The following is a 16,455-nucleotide window of genomic DNA, read 5'->3' as shown; positions in this document are numbered from 1 at the left end:
GGGGCCACCGCGACAGAGCGGGCCGTGGCGGGCGGGGATAAGGCCGGGGCCCCGAGGGCGGGAGGCGGCGCAGGGCGGGGGGAGCGGGCGTGGGCTCAGCGTGCGAGCCGGAGCATGGCGGGCCCGGGGATGCCAAACACCGGAGGTGGGGCCGGGCAGGGGGGCACCCCCCAAGCATCCCCTGGGCGGGAGGAAGCCCAAGCACCAGGGAGGCTGCCCGAGGGGGGGCACTGGGGCATCCCAGGCACGGGGCAGCGCAGCCACAGGGCGGCATCAGGCCTGCTGCAGGCACTGTCTCCTCCTCACAGCCCGACGGCACCCGTGTTCCCATGGAGATTGTGCTCATGGAGAAGGTGGGCTCTGGCTGCCACAACATCATCCAGCTCCTCGACTGGTTTGAGCTGCCTGACAGCTTCCTGCTGGTGATGGAGCGTCCGGAGTCATCGCAGGATCTCCTGGCCTTCCTGCTGGAGCAGGGGTTCCTGTGCGAGGAGATGGCGCGCTGGCTTTTCTGCCAGGTGCTGGAGGCCGTGCGGCACTGCACCGCCTGCGGCGTCCTGCACCGGGACATCAAGCCGGAGAACCTCCTCGTGGACCCGGAGAGTGGCGACCTGAAGCTCATCGACTTCGGCTGCGGCACCTTCCTCCAGGAGCAGGCCTTCACGCGATTTGCCGGTGAGCCCACAGGCCGGGCCCCGCTCCCAGTGCCCGGCACTGCACGGCCCCGTTCCCTCCTGGGCTGCGGGGTGCGGCATTCAGCCGGCTGCCGGCTGCCCTTTGGCACGGGCCAGATGCTGTGCCCCAGGAGCCGGCTGCCGGCCCTGCCCACAGAGGGGGGCTGCCAAAGCCAGGCCCCGGCCGCTCGGCTTGGCAGGCCCGCAAGGGCTTGGGCTGCTCCGCTGGCCTTGTTTGCCTCGCAGAATGGTTTCCTGGCTTTGGCCAATTGGCTGGGGGACGCCGGGCGGCCCCGGGGGGAAGTTGTGGCCACCGGCGCAGCCCCTGCTTCCGCCAGGAGGCTGGCACCAGGCTCTGGAAGGCAGCAGCCTGCGCCTGGACAGCGCCGCCTGTGTCCCCTAGGAACACACATGTACAGCCCGCCCGAGTGGATCTGCCTTGGCTGCTACCACGGCCATTCGGCGACCATCTGGTCCCTGGGCGTGCTGCTGTACGTCATGGTCTGCGGGAACACGCCCTTCCAGGAGGACCGTGCCATCGTGTCGGGGCAGCTCTTCTTCTGGCAGCAGGTCTCTCCAGGTTGGTGTCCGGCCTCAAGAAGGCAGGCTTTGGCAGATGGCACCGCGCAGCCCAGCGTGGCCCTCACGCAGCTGCGCGGGAGGTCGATCTGCCCTCAAGGGCTGGCCGCAGGCGGCGGCCCGTGACCACGGGGTCGGCGTGGCCCGCTCGGCTGAAGGAGGTGGCGCGTGTCCTGCCGTGCCGCTGTCCCGCAAAGGGCAGAGTCAGCCGGGAGGCCGGCACAGCTCTGAGCACACGCAGCACGGCCCGGGCCCTGCGGGCGCCGGGAGCAGCTGGGCAGGAGCCTTCTGCAAGTGACGGGCGCTTTCTGGCTTCTCTCCCCAGAGTGCCAACATCTGATCCGCTGGTGTTTGTCCAAGCACCCCGCGGACAGGCCAGCGCTGGAGGAGATCTTGCGCCACCCTTGGGTGCGGGGCAGGCGTCTTTGATGCCTTGCCGGAGCCTCTGCAGCGCCCGGTGACCGAGTCCCACGCAGGACTGAGGACTCGAGTGTCATACCTGAAATCCCTAATTAGCTTCGTCTTTGCATGTTAAGTGCTTTAATTAGTTAATTTTGAGTTAAATATGTTTTAATTGAATGTTAAAATTAACCCATCAGCCCGGGTACAGAAATCAAGTTCTGTTATTAGTGTTCTAAATGGTTCAAAGCAGTTTATTTGCACCATTCCCAGTTAAAAATCCCCCAGTTAAAAGTTTCCTAGTTAAAACCCCTTTTCAAACTGTAAGCCACTTGTACACGATAAGAGTTATTTTTCCCATGTTCATTGTATACTTCTACAAATGTTTTAAGATGTATGAGATGTATGTTAATATTTTTTTAAGGCACGCTTCAGAGCAAGCGCAGAGATCACTGCAGATTAGATGTAGTGGACGCCAGTGCTGGGTGTTAAAGCCTTACTCCTATTAAGGAGCTTTTAATAGTTTTTCCTTGACTTTTGGATTAGCTAAAAGTCAGCCCAGCACTGCAAGTTCTTCCACCAGAGGTCCAGTGCTGTCTAAGCCTGAAGATCTCTAATCCCTGCGCTCCTGGGGCATACCTCCTGAGCCACTAGGACCCCAAATTTTTATAGTTTTCTAATTTTTGTAATTTTTTCAATTTTTCTGTTTTTAATAAATTATTTTAATTTTTCTAAGAGTTGTCTCGTTCCTCACACGAGAAATAAAAGCACCACAAAGCCATGCGGGGGTGTCAAGGCTGGTCCTGGTTAGCAACTTCAGCTAAAGAACCCTCTTGGGAAAAGGGGTAATCAGAGTGTTCCCTTCAGCCTTTGTCAAGCTTTTGATGCCTTTCCTCCAGGCATCATGGCAGTTTTGTGTCTTCAAGCACAGGCTGTAGTACAGGCAGGAGGGGCTGTAACAAGCCAAGAAATGCAACAGTGAAACAACAGCCGCCCTGTCAAACTGACGCGGCCACTTGGGTTCACCTGAAGTGATAGCTGGGCTCGTGTGTGCATTCCAAGGGCCAGCGGGTGGCAGGCACAGAGATGCTGCTCCTCTCCAATGCTGGGAGAAGAATCAGAAATGGCAAAAGGTCATTTCAGGTTGGGCCCTGACAAAATTCTTCCTCTTTCCTCCACTGAAATGGGAGGCAGGGCTGGGCCTTTGACCAGCTGGGTCTGCAGCCTCGTAAGCCATGGGCATGGAGCCCATGGGAAATGTTGAGATGCTGGAGTTGCTCCCATGGTGCTGGGCTCATTGTAGCCCCCAAGTAATCTTTCTCTACCCTCAAAACAAATGATGGCCCCACCTCCGGTGTTTGGCATCCCCGGGCCCGCCATGCTCCGGCTCGCACGCTGAGCCCACGCCCGCTCCCCCCGCCCTGCGCCGCCTCCCGCCCTCGGGGCCCCGGCCTTATCCCCGCCCGCCACGGCCCGCTCTGTCGCGGTGGCCCCGCTCACTCACCAGCTCGTACCACTGCAGGACGCTCTCCCGGGCCACGCGTTTGATGGCCACCTGCAAGGCCACGAGATGGAGATGGAAAGTGCAGTAACCAGTCTAGCCACAGGAAAGCACCCAGGTGCCTTCCCTGGCCCTGTGGGCAGGTGCCAGCTGCTAACCTGCACCACCTTCTGTCTACTGCCCTGACCTACCAATACAGGCTTTGGGAAAAAACCATCCTTTTTCATAAATGAGGAAGGGGCAGTCAATAGCTAACTCATGTAAGCACAAGTTAACTATTGGGAGACAGCAAATGTTAGTTCAGACAGCAGATGTTAATTACAAAACCTAAGAAACCGAAGTCGCCCTAATCTTGTCAAGATTGAGGGCACAAGGATTATCTCAGAGCCCGCTGAATCATTCCTCAAAGGACTACGCATGCCCAGGGAGAAAGCTGAAAAGTGCACTGTGAGGAGGACTAGTGGTCTTCGTCAGAAAGACCCCCGAGGAAGAGGAGAGGCCTTCCTCAGTGCGACCACCAGGACACACAGCGCATGCGGGACCCGTATGCTAATGATATTAATGACTCCCGAGAAATCATTTGTACAACCATGCCTGTCCCAAGGAATGTGATGAATACTCATAATTTAACCCATAATACTGTGTTGTAGGGAGCACCGGTGTGCGTGTTTGGAGGAGCGATCCCCACACACCCGGCGTGCGGAATAAAGCAAATACCCACTTCTCTGACTCTGTCTCTGAAGTGTCTCCTGGCCCGGTTTTGGCACGATTCATAAATGTGCCTGCTCTTTCAATTTTCTTCCCTTTTATTTGGGCTGCTGACCCTCTTGTGCCTTGAATGGCTCTCCAAGCCTCTACCTGAAGGCCTGACCTGAGCTGTGATCCTTCCAGCCAGGACCCCGCTGTGAGGGGATGGCGAGAGTCCTGTGTGTCAGCCCTGGTCTGGGGGCTGAGCTGGGGGTGATAATTACCCCTTTTCTGATGGCCTGTGAGTGATGACTTCCAATTCTCCAAGAGCCATGGCACGTTTCCTCCAGGAGCAGGAGGCCCCCATGTCCTCCACAGCCCTGGGACACCTCAGGCCCTTCCCTGCTCTGCCCAGGCCCAGAGCCATCGAGAGCTGGCGGTCTCCGGTCACCCCATGCCGGGGTTTGTCCTCAGGCCAGAGGAGCTGGCATCGCTCTGGGGGCTGCCAGGGTCCCACCTCACCTGGGAAGCTTGTGGGTGTTTGACACCTGTGGGTGTTTTCCCAGGTTATCCCCATTTCTTCGCGGGGTGACCACTTGCCCCTCACAGACTGCCCTAAAATGGCAGCTCCTCCCTCACCCTGCGCTCATTATGAGGGGACACTGGGGCTCGGCCACGGGTGGAAACGCTCCCAAATGGCCTTGAACTCCTGTGGCAACCGTGCCAGCAAGGAGGTGGCACTACTCCTTGCAGGGAATTGTGGAGAGCCAGGAGGTCCCCCTTGTACCTCCTTTTCTCCAGGCTGAGCCCCCCCAGCTCCCTCAGCCGCTCCTCATCAGACTTGTGCTCCAGAGCCTTCACCAAGGGACCGCTTCCAGCTGCAGAGGCACAACCCCCCGAAAACTTCGCCAGCAGAAAAGGGTCCTTGTCTGACACAAGCCGGGGGGATCCTGTGCGAAAACGAGAGAGTTTTTCGCTGTGGCTGCCTCGGTAAAAGGGAAGGAGCCATTTCAGGCACAGCTCAACAAGCCTGGCAGCCGCCGATCTGCCCGCCCAAGCGGCTCCGCAGCGGCCGGGGCAGCTCAGGAATGGCTCCCCTGGGCTTCCCCGGTCCCGCCCCGCCCGGGCCGTGAGTGCCCGGCCCCGCCCCGCAGGCGTGCCCAGGAAGCGGGAGCAGGAAGCTGCGGGGCCGCGGGGATGGCGGGCAGCGGCCCGGCGGTGAGCGGGGAGCCCGCGGGCAGTGCCGGGGCTGGAGCGGGGCTGGGACCCGGCGCTGCCCGGGCCGGGGGTGCGGAGCGCGGCCGCGGGCCCCTGGCAGGCGGCGAGGGCCGGGCCGCGGTGCCGCCGGGGTCTGGCGGGCGCTGCCGGGCAAGAGCCGTCCGCGTCCTGCCCTGCGTGTGCCTCGTCTGTTGCCTCGCATGGGCTTTCAGGCTGCACGGGCGGCACTGCGGCTCCCAAGTGCGTTTAAAACCCTCCGCAAGGCCGTAGCTGTTGGTTCTGGTGTGGCAGCGCTGTTGTGGCTGAGGCTGCTGTGTCGGGAACCAGCTCTGCAGGCTGCTGAATAGAAGGATTGGTCTCTTGCCAGGTGGTTTTACCCGTGCTTTGAATTAACCTCTTCGTTTGTATTGACAGAAGCTGACACACACAGTGAGTGCTTCTGGTAAAGAGGGCGGTGTGTGTGGTGTGCAGCCGATAAATACCAGCGGTTAATAATTGTTTTGTTAACTGACAGTGTACAAGCCATTGCCACGGGCCTCATCGACCCCATATGCACAACAGGCAGAGCGCCCGTGGAGAGCAAGGTCTCCCAGGCCCATATCCCGTTGCTGAAGACCCCAGCAGCTGTGATATTGTCAAGGCTACACAGTAAGTACATATTCTGAGGGTGCAAAGTGTTGCAATGGATGGGAGTGTCCTCAAATGTGAGCCAGGCTGGATATTTTACAAAGGAAACGTTTATAGTTTCGTTTTCTCCCAGTAGTGGAAGAAGAGAAGTCACTTACAGTTGCTATTGTGAATAAAAGCATTCCAAGCAGCTTTCTTTAAATAGAAACTTCTCATCAAGGCACAGCCTCATTCTTTTTACAAGCCTTCCATTGAATGCAATGTGGAATTTGCTCAAGTAGGAGCTGCTGGGTGATCTTTCTCATATGTGTTTTTCCTCTAGGATGCAACTGTTTCCAGACTGGAGAATACTGAAGAGATGATAAGTAAATTGATTTTTTTTTTTTTTTTTTCCCCTCGTTTAAGGTATGGAATGCTAGAGCGATGCAAAGAATTGGTAGAAGCAGGATACGATGTTTGCCAACCAGACAAAGAAAATGTGACTCTTCTTCACTGGGCAGCAACAAACAACAGACAGGAGCTGGTGAAGTAAGCCGGGAGTCCCTGTGACAGTAACAGAGCGTATTCTGCCACTGTTACCTATAATCACTTTGTTGCTTTTGTACTGGAAAAGGAAGCCGGTGCCTGAGAAGAAAAGGGTAGAATTCAAATTTTGATGCGCTTAGCTTTGCGTCGATGTCACTGGAATGTAAAGACAGTGCGGTTTCTTCAGATGTGAAATCATGTATTGCATGAAATAATTTTATTTTCGTGGGTTTTTTTAACAAAGGTGAAAGCTGATCTTAGAAGTACCTTGCTAAAGACTGTATTGTTTCTTCAGCATTTTCTTGAAACAGTGTCATTTACTGCAAAAGCACTTCTGTCCGTTTGCTTCTCTAGTGAATTTTTTATTAGGAGTCATTTACTCCTTTAGCTGTGTTACCATTCGTATCATGTTTTGCTATTTTATTGTGCCTGTTCCTGACCTTCCTGTGTTGCTATTACACAGCTACTACATTTCCAAAGGTGCGGTAGTGGATCAGCTCGGTGGAGATTTGAATTCTACGCCCCTGCACTGGGCCATTAGGTAATGCTGCTTGCAACCGCTACTTGCAAATCTGTCGGTATTGACAGCTGTGGTAGCGTTTCCTGAGATCCGCAGAACAAAGCAGTGCTTGGCTGCAGAAAACATATGCTGAAATAATTCTTCTGGGAAAACTTGTCCGAGTGCAAATTCTCCCATTGGAAGATGAGTGCTTCCTTCTGGACCATCAGTCTTTTGCCAGAGTCAGAGACTTGGCTGACTGCTCAGAGGAGAAATTACTGTAGAATAACCTCTGTATTCTAAATGAACACTTTGCCCTAGGCTCAATCATTAAGGTATATATTGAATATGATTTGCTGAAAAAGCCATGAGAATCTGAGAGAAAACTGTTTTTTGTGCGGTCTCTAGGAGAACTCTAAGGGCAATGCTTTCAATAAAATATCAATTTTTAAAATCATCTCTATAGTTTCATTTCACGCCTCGTTATAAACAAGGACACCTTCCCAGGGGAAGGCAGCATCCAAAGGAGCTGTGCAGGGACGTGCAGATGCCAAAAGGGACTCTAGGACAGTTGGACAAGCTCCAGTGGGCTCAGCCCCCCGTGCTGGGGCAGGGAAAGAGCGTGAGGAGACCCCGCTGCGGAGGAAGGAGCGGCAGGGACGGGGGATGAAGTGATGGCAGCAAATGTCGGGAAGGAGGGGACAGAGGGATATTGGTGGGGAAAAGGGAGACACAAGAGCTCTTGGGGGCCTGAAACCATTAACGCTGTCCTGAGAAAGCCCAGCACACTCCCCCCTGCATAGCCCAGCCCCTTACCCAGGGGAAGCCGTGGCTAAAATCCCGGAAAAACGGTGCTGTGGATCCAAGGAATCAGAAGCAGGATCTGTGTGGAGGGTGTCCCTCACGGGAGGCACAGGAATCGAGCTGAGCGAGGCTGGGGCAGGAGGGTCACGCCCAGCAGAGAAGGGAGACCCTCTGTCCATGCCAAGGCCCAGGGCAGCCCTATCCCGGGAAGCGCGCAGGGAGCGGATCCTTGAGCCGCTGCACGTTCGCGCTGCCCTCGCTCAGCCGGGAGCCCCCTCGTTGCCCAGGGGGAGCTGGTGGCAGTGGGGAGAGGGAAAGAAGCGGACAACAAGGACCTGTCCTACACCTCCATGGACTCCGAGGCCGCGTTCATGGGCTGCGCCAAATGGCTGCCCTGTTGGGAACAGAACCAGAGACCTCCATCAACATCCTGATTTAGTGCTCCGGAAAAAGAGAAAAGAGAAAAGGAAAAAAGAGCAATAAAAACAAAGGAGGAAAAAAATTAGGAAGAGAAGATAAATAAAAAGACTGAGAATAAGACCTGGAAGGAGAAGAAGGAGGAGAAGAAAACCAGGGAGGTGCAGACAAACAAGAAGAAGGAGGAAGAAGAACAAGAAGGGGAGAAATGAGCCAGAGGACCAAAGCCCAGGTCAGAGCAGTGATCCCCACCACAAGTGCTCAGCACCCTCTGCCTGATGCCCAGTCAATCCCACCAGGGTTCAGCCTCTCCTGACCAGCTTCCCCAGTTGTTAGACTCAGCAGGACATCCTGCGGTCTGGAATATCCCTCTGGCCAGTCTGGGTCGGCTGTCCTGGACATGATCCCTCCAGGCTCTTTGGCACCTCCTCGACAGCAGAGTATGGCACATGCAGGGGCTTCTAGGACCCTGCAGAGTCCTTGAGGAGGGCAAGCCCTGCTTAGCAACAACCAAACTATCCACCTGTGATCCACAGCATTCCCATCCTGCATGCAAAGGCAGCGCTGTGCCAGTTGCTGGGAAGAAAGGAATCCCACTCAAATCCAGAACAGTGGGAACACTCAGACAGTTCTCTGGGAAAATCCAAATCCATTTAACACACATGCTCCTAAGAAGATCTGACCGCCATCCGTCAACATTTTCCTGGAAGTCAGAAGCCATGTCAGGGGAGCTTCCTGAAGATGGAGGAACCTCCTTGGTTTCATGTGGATCATGTCTGCTGCAAAGCACGGAGTGTTCCCTCCTTGGAACAGCCACAGTGCCACGGGAGCGCTGCGCTGACAATTAGTAGCTCCAAGACTCTTGCTACTGGGACACTTGTCCAGTAGCTCCCAGACATCTGGCACTGGCCTGACCTCTGCGTTTACTTCCAGGCCTTTCCTGGCCATCTGCATCCTCAGCCACAAGCAGGTTCTGCAGATGGACGTGGCTCTGGGGGAGCAGGGACTCCTGTCTGTGGGCAAAGAAAACAAAGACAACTTGTAAGAAGAGAACCTGGAGCTTCTAGTTAGAAGAGAAAGGACTATTCAATCAAGGCAGGGGCGACGGAGGAAACTTTCTAAAATGGAACAAGCAGCAGAAGCACAGTAGTTTTGCAGAAGAAATTCCCCTTCCAGCACTTGGCTTAGGGAAAAAGCCTGATGTTGCCATGAGAGACATGAGTTCGTGTCTAGTATTGGGTAGCAGACATCAGAACATTTAGACTATTGGCTGTCCAGGCTCACGCTATTCGAACCTGAGAGTGAAACTATTCTAAAAGCCAGAGATGCTTGGAAGAAATGTTTCTGCTCACACCACGACTGGGGACCGTGCACCATTCATACCTTGCACCTGTCCAAAGGCCTTCCTTCCTCCGTCTGTGCTCTGGAAGCCCTCACTGAGGCTCTGGCAGGGATGGAGGCTCTTGCCAGAAGTATCGCAAGCGTGGAGATCTTCCTCATCCTGCTCCTCCACTGCCGACCTCAGGGAATTCCCTGGAGCTGCCAACATCTGCCTTTCCTGCTGGAGGATCTTGTTTGGCAGTTCTCTGACGCTCTTCACCTTTGGCAGCGCCGCAGCCATGGAGGTGTAGGACAGATCTTTCCCTCTCCCACTCCCCACTGCCACCAGCTCCCCCTGGGCAACGAGGGGGCTCCCGGCTGAGCGAGGGCAGCGCGAACGTGCAGCGGCTCAAGGGTCCGCTCCCTGCGCGCTTCCCGGGATAGGGCTGCCCTGGGCCTTGGCATGGACAGAGGGTCCCCCTTCTCTGCTGGGCGTGACCCTCCTGCCCCAGCCTCGCGCAGCTCGATTCCTGTGCCTCCCGTGAGGGACACCCTCCACACAGATCCTGCTTCTGATTCCTTGGATCCACAGCACTGTTTTTCCGGGATTTTAGCCACGGCTTCCCCTGGGTAAAGGACAGGGATACATAGGAGGAGCGTGTTGGGCTCCCCTCCACCACTGTTAGTGGTTTCAGGCCCCCAAGAGCTCTTGTGTCTCCCTTTTTCCCAACGATATCCCCTCCGTCCCCTCCTTCCCGACGCTTCCCCTCAGCAGCACCCAGCCTTTTCCCGCCCTTTTTCCCCTCAGCGCTGGCCCCGCCCCCGCTCCGACCACGCCCCCTCGGCGCCGCCGAGGCCCTGGCCACGCCCCCTCGGCTGGGAACGGCTCCCCGCCCTCCCCTCCCTAATTAGCGCCCTTAGCTCCTCCCTCCTTAATACCTCACTAATTAGGCCCCTGGCGGCCAAGAGCAGGCCTTGGGAGGGGCTCTGTGGGACACCCTGGCTGCGTGGGGCAGGCCAGAGACGCCCAGTGTTGGCCCTCCCCTCAGGGCAGGGATCCGGGGCACCGCGGCCACCCGGGGAAGATGCTCCGTTGCCAGCCCACACCTCCACGGAAGGGAGAGGAGGAAAGCAGGCTGCCAGAGACACAGAACCCCTCAAGACTTCCCCGGCTGGCTCTTCTCCGCCCCGCCCCGCCCCGCCCCGCCCCTTCCGGCTCCATGCCGTATTTACAGGAGCTCAGAAAGAGGAAAAAAAAGACAAACGAGCTCCACAGCGAATTCCTGAAAGAAAAATCCATCAATGGCCAGGAGGCTCCTGTGGCTCCTTCGTGAAAATCAGGGCTGTGGGGAACAGGGCGCAGGGTGTCCCAGGACACAGAGCTGGACACTGATCCCTCCTGGATCTCCTTGGCAGCCCTGTCCCAGGCAAGGATGGTCCTGAAGATCCTCCTGGAGCTGTCCCGGGAAGGTCCCTGCTCCCTGGTGCGGGATGGGAGGGGTAGAGGTGGTCCTCTCACACTCATCCCACTCATTCCCCCCTGCGCTGGCTTTGGCCCTGGGGTGTTGACCCCCCTTTTTAGGGTGTCCAGCCCTGTTCCCATGGGGAACCTTGGCAGCACCCGTGGGCATAAGGAACCTTTGTGGGAGGCTGGGAGCACTGGTGAGGGAGGGGGCTGTTCCTGGTGACCTGGAACTTGGCTCCTGCTGTGAGCCACGGGCTTTCTGCCTGCTGGGCTGCGGGAACACCCTCTCTGAGCTCTGTGACACCCCCAGCCCCACACCCACTCCTTGCCACAGCTCCTCCCAGACGGCATCCGCTACGGACACGTCCCCCGCTACCGTCCCTTGGCCAGGGGCCTTGTGGCTCATGCCAGACCCTTCTTCCTCCCCAGGGAGTCTCCTCCCAGGAAAGGGGGAAGCCCCCCACAGCCCAGGACTCTCCAGCTCAGCCCCCCTGGAGCCAGGCCGCCGTCTGAGTCCCACGTGCCCTGAGCCAGGTGGGGACTGGCGGCCGTCTTGGCCACAGCGACCACAGATAAATCGAGTTTCAAACCTGTGACAAGAGGAAAAGGGCCAGCAAAACCTCAGCTCGGGGCATGAGGAGAGCAGACTTCAGACTGCTCAGGGAACTGGTAAGCAGGGTCTCCAGGGACAATGTTTTTGCAGGTGCTGGGGTCCATCAGTGCTGGTCAATTTTGAAACATCACCTCCTAAGGGCACAGGAGCAGGCGATTCCCAAATGTCGGAAGCCAAGCAGGCGACGCAGAAGGCATCTTCTCTGGGAAAGAGGATGGAAAAGGAAGCTGTGTGCCCAGTGGAAGCAAGGTCACAAGAAGAATACGGATGTCAGGAAAATGAGTCCTCAAACACCACAGGTTTATGTCCAATCAAGAGACAGAGCAGTCCTGTTCCTTTAATCGAATAAAGGGAGAGGTCATGGGCATTTCCCACGGGATCTCTCAAGTTGATAGAGGACGCAGCTTCCTTTTTCTCCTAATTTCCCAGTTGCATTTCCCTCTCTCTTTCCCCACTGGCTGAGGTACTTGAGAGGTACAGACTTCCCGAATGGCTTAATACAAACCCCCTTTCTAATGTGTACCCCCCCCACCCCCATTCTTTTCCTCGTGTCTCTGTTCTTTTTCTCTAAATCCAGGGATTAGCAGAGTCTTGGGTGAGTAACAGTCTGTGTCAATTAGTGGAATTCCTATGGAGTTTATGGTTCCTCCCTTTGCTTCTTTCACCTATCAGTATCTGGCTTTATCTACCATCAGGCCCACAGATAGTTTGTAAAGACGCCTCCTTCTCATTCCTTCCACAGAGATGTTCCTTGCCACTGTAGGGAGAACTTTGGTGCGGTGAAAGCTCAGCTGGAGAGGAAGGTGGCCAGAAATGTGGGGCACAATAAAAGGAGTGTTTTAAAATATATTCATGGAAAGAAACATTGTAGAAATAATATTGTCCCCTTCCAGGATGTGGATGGTGTAGCGGGTTGAGTTCGAAAACCGGGCAGAAAACACCAATTAAATGTAGTGGTTTTGGTTCAAAATATTCATTACTTACTCATTTTCCTTCTGTGAGATAAGAATTAGGAGAAAAGCAAAGCAGGCACAAACCTTAAACAGTTGCAGTACAATGAAAGAGTTTTATTACTAATAGAATTAAAAGTAAAGAGACAATAACAAAACAAAATTAAAGCAAATCCCCCCCCCCCCCAGCACTTCTCTCCTTTTACCTAGCTCACACAAGGGATAACAGAACATGGGATGTTAGTCAGCGTTCCAGTTCTTGAAAAGTCTCTCTCTTATGCTTAAGGGAAAAAAGGGTTTTTCCTTCAGTTGCACGTGGTTCCCAAACTGCCACTAACAGCAGATCCGCCCGGAAACAATCAATCTGCTGTGTGTAGAACATCTCTCCCATGAAAAATCTCACAGTTCCTTCACACTGCAAAACATGGGCCATCACATGGGGTTATTCATCTTTTTTAAGGATAAGTTCTTTTGGCCTGCACACAAAGGCTCTTCTTCGCCACAAGTCTCTAACAGCCTCTTACTACTATATAGCCTGGCATCGGGCATTCTTCACAATCTTCACAGGCACACGAAGATACTCCATCCCCCCATGTTCTTCAAATGGATTAAAGAGACAAACAGTTTGTGGTATTACAGTTTCTTACCACGGCATGCAAGAAGGTTTCTTTTAAGCTGCGCGCCAGAATCGCGGCACCGCCCTCTTTTCTCCCGCCGCCATTTCCAGCTCCGTCCCACGGGACTCACTTCTCTTTCTCTCTGACTCTGACGCCGCCATGCTGAAGGGTGTTCTTGTTCGGGCTTTACGGTGGGGAAAGCCTCGCTCCCTCTGTGCTGCTGGCTGCGTGGTGTCTTCTTCAGTTCAGCACGAAGTGTGCTGGCTGCGGACAGGAGGCTCTGCCGGCTCCCGTTGACTCCGCCGGCTCCGCATGGAGAGGAGAGGGACCCGCCGTTCCCCAGAAGCCGCGCTGGATGGGTTTAGCTGTGAGCACTCCATGGCTGGTTTTAGCTGTGAGCACTCCATGGCTGGTTTTAGCTGTGAGCAGTCCATGGCTGGTTTTAGCTGCCTGTGGCTCTGAAGCAGTCCCCCCCCAGCCACCCAGGGTCCGTGCCACAGCGTTGGGAAAGGGGGAAAGGGGCAGTGGCCCCGGCCCGGCCCGGCCCGGCGGGGCCGGGAGGCTCCGGAACCCCCACCTCCCAGCAAGCGAGCTCCGACCAAAGGGGAAGTCCCGCCTTTCTGTGCAGTTTAAATATGTAAATTGTGAGAAGCGTAATTGGTCTTAAAGACTGTCCATCAACTCAGGGTCAACCCAATACAGATGGTCACCTCACAAACAGGGACAGGGACACAGCACAGGTGTTTAATGCATTCTTTGCCTCTGTCTTCAATACTCCTCCCTCCCTTCCCAGTGGAAAACATGCACTGTACCAAGGGACACTGCAAAGTCCTTGAAGAGGGCAAGCCCTGCTCAGCAGAAACCAAACCACCCCTGTTTGATCCACAGCATTCCCATCGTGAAGCTGAACCCAGCGTGTGCCAGCAAGTGGGAAAAAGGGAACCCTATGCCCGTCAAAACCAGAGCAGTGGGAGCACCATGAGCGCTCCTTGGGAAATCCTGACTTGTTTAGAACAGAGGCAAGGCAGAAGTCGGTGAGCTGTTACACAAAACTCTTCCTGCCCTCGACAGCCAGCTCAGGAGAGCTCCCCAGAGACACAGGAACTTCAACTCCCTTTGTCTCTGGAAGATCTTCTCAGGCACAGAGTAGTGGGTGTTGCCAGTTGGTACCGCTGCAGCGTCCTGGGAGCCATGGGCTTGACACTGGTGGCAGCAGCACTCTTCCTGATGTGCCACTTGCTGCAGGGAACGATTCGCTGCAGCAGGCTGAGCTCCTGGTCTTACTGCCAGGCTTTTTGTGGCCATGTGCATCCTTAGGCATGAGCTGGTTCTGCTGCTCCCTGAGGTGGGCCCAGGGCTGTGACGGCACAAAGGGGCTGAGCGCTGGCGAGAGGCAGGGCTGGGATGTCACACGGCTGTCCTGGCCCACAGCACTGTGACATCACCGCGCAGTCGCTGTGTAACACGGGCCAGCACCTGCAGCTGCCAGTGCAGTCGCGATGGGACGTGCCGGAGCCATGTGTGACGGTGTTGTCCCGGTCATTGTGCTTGTCCTGCTGCTGGCCACTGTGGCTGTCTGGTGGGCCGTTGGCCACTGGCAACCACGGAGGCGGCAGACAAGGACAGCGAAGAGGCGCAAGCGCCCCGGGGTGCAGCCCAGAGGCTCACGGAGGAAGCGAGGAGCCCCTGCGGCTCCCAGGTCCTCCAGGCCTCGGGCGACCCCTGGCAAGCGGCCACGTGCTCCCGCGAGCCCCCTGCACAGCCCCTGCAGCTGCGGCCCCTGCGTGGCAGTGGCCCAGGAGCTGCAGGAACTGATGCTGCTGCTCTGGGCTCGCAATGGGACATGGGTGCCGCTCTACTCTGGGATGTGGCAGGCGTTGTGGAAAGAACTGGAGGAGCTGCTGAAGCGAGGCCACCTGCCCTGCTGTGGCTCGTCCAGCTCCTCCAGGAGCCTCCATCCCTTCAAGAGGCTGCTCCCAGCAAGATTCTCCATCCCTGGGAGAGCCTCAAGCCCTGCAAGGACGGCACACCATCAGAGACCCGCCACCCAGGCAAGAAGCTCAGGCTGTCAGAGATCCTCCATCCTGCCAGGAGTGTCCGCTATCTCTGACAGCCTCCATCCCCCGCAGACGCTCAGTGAGACCTGTCAGCCTGCAGAAGGTGCAGAGCCTGTGCACAGGTCTCCCAGCTCCCTTGGACTCAGGGACTTCGACAACACGGGCGCAACCCTGACAACTGACGTTGCCACGGAAAGCCCAGGAGTCCAAGTGGGAGCCCAGCCCGATCCAGGGGAGCCTTCTCAGGAGCAGGTGGCAGAGCAGCGAGTGAGCTGGAGCCAGCAGTTGCCGGCCCACAGCTCCCAGGACGCTGTGCCGGCTGTGCCAGCTGGCAACAGCCCGTGCCTGGTGGCGGAAACGACCCTCAAGACACCCAGGAGGTCCCTCCATCTCCAGGAAGCTGCTCCGAGACGGCCACCGACTACCACGAAGGCCTTTTTGGTAGCAGGTGAGATCTTGTGAGGAGCTGTCTGAGGCTCTCCCAGGGCTCTTGAGGGGCATGCCCAGGCCAGGCCAGGGCCCTTGAGAGCAGCCGAGTCCCTGGCTGCTTCCAGTGCTTCTGATGCCACGGCTTCAAAAAACCCCTCGCTGGTTTGCAGCTGCTCCTGACACCCCCCTGTGCGAGTCCTCGGGCTGTAGCCCCGGCCGTCCTCAACAGCAGAGTCCAGCCCACGACGCCGGGGACAGCGACGGTGCCGCCCTGCCCCGCTGCCCTCCGGCTCCTGCAGCCGCCTCTGCGCGCTCCCCTGCCCCAGCTCTGCCGCTCGCCAGCCCGACGGCTGCAAGGCGGTGGCCGCTGCCCGGCGCGCAGCAGCAAGCAGGTCAGAGCAACGTGGCCCGCGCTGGCTCGGCCCGCTTCACTCGCGGGCACTCGGCCGGGGGGGCCCTGGGCGCAAGGCTGATGGCTCGGTCTCGGTCGCAGGGCAAAAGAAGAAGCTGCAGGAGCTGTACCAGCTGGGCCCGCAGCTGGGCAGCGGTGGCTTCGGCACCGTTTTCTCGGGCATCCGCCTCTCGGACGGGAGCCCGGTAGGTGGCCGGGACGGCGGGGCGCGGGAGGAGGGCCAGGGGCGGGGCGGGGCGGGGCAGGGCTTGAGCTCAGCCCCGTCTCTCGTGGCCTTGCAGGTGGCCATCAAACGCGTGGCCCGGGAGAGCGTCCTGCAGTGGTACGAGCTGGTGAGTGAGCGGGGCCACCGCGACAGAGCGGGCCGTGGCGGGCGGGGATAAGGCCGGGGCCCCGAGGGCGGGAGGCGGCGCAGGGCGGGGGGAGCGGGCGTGGGCTCAGCGTGCGAGCCGGAGCATGGCGGGCCCGGGGATGCCAAACACCGGAGGTGGGGCCGGGCACGGGGGCACCCCCCAAGCATCCCCTGGGCGGGAGGAAGCCCAAGCACCAGGGAGGCTGCCCGAGGGGGGGCACTGGGGCATCCCAGGCACGGGGCAGCGCAGCCACAGGGCGGCATCAGGCCTGCTGCAGGCACTGTCTCCTCCTCACAGCCCGACGGCACC

General features: G+C 57.4%; 2 protein-coding genes across 2 annotated transcripts; both read left to right on the top strand.

Annotated features, from left to right (window-relative positions):
• Positions 1-320: 320 nt before the first annotated feature.
• On the top strand, positions 321-1,682 carry LOC309574622 (serine/threonine-protein kinase pim-1-like; the record flags this gene model as incomplete). Its single annotated transcript, XM_082284403.1, has 3 exons — positions 321-675; positions 1,078-1,254; positions 1,579-1,682. The coding sequence occupies exons 1-3, from the start codon at positions 330-332 to the stop codon at positions 1,680-1,682; spliced, it is 627 nt and encodes a 208-aa protein (XP_082140529.1). The 5' UTR covers positions 321-329.
• A 3,355-nt stretch (positions 1,683-5,037) lies between these two features.
• LOC309574574 (palmitoyltransferase ZDHHC13-like) lies at positions 5,038-7,166 on the top strand (the record flags this gene model as incomplete). The annotated part of the gene is made up of 4 exons (XM_082284357.1): positions 5,038-5,058; positions 5,573-5,706; positions 6,091-6,213; positions 6,674-7,166. The coding sequence occupies 4 exons, from the start codon at positions 5,038-5,040 to the stop codon at positions 6,753-6,755; spliced, it is 360 nt and encodes a 119-aa protein (XP_082140483.1). The 3' UTR covers positions 6,756-7,166.
• Between the last annotated feature and the right edge of the window lie 9,289 nt (positions 7,167-16,455).

The sequence above is a fragment of the Coloeus monedula genome, assembly GCF_965178545.1.
Source record: "Coloeus monedula genome assembly, chromosome: 6".
NCBI classification, from domain to species: Eukaryota; Metazoa; Chordata; class Aves; order Passeriformes; family Corvidae; genus Coloeus; species Coloeus monedula.
The sequence above is the reverse complement of the archived record's forward strand: the minus strand, read 5'-3'. Positions and strand labels throughout refer to the sequence as shown.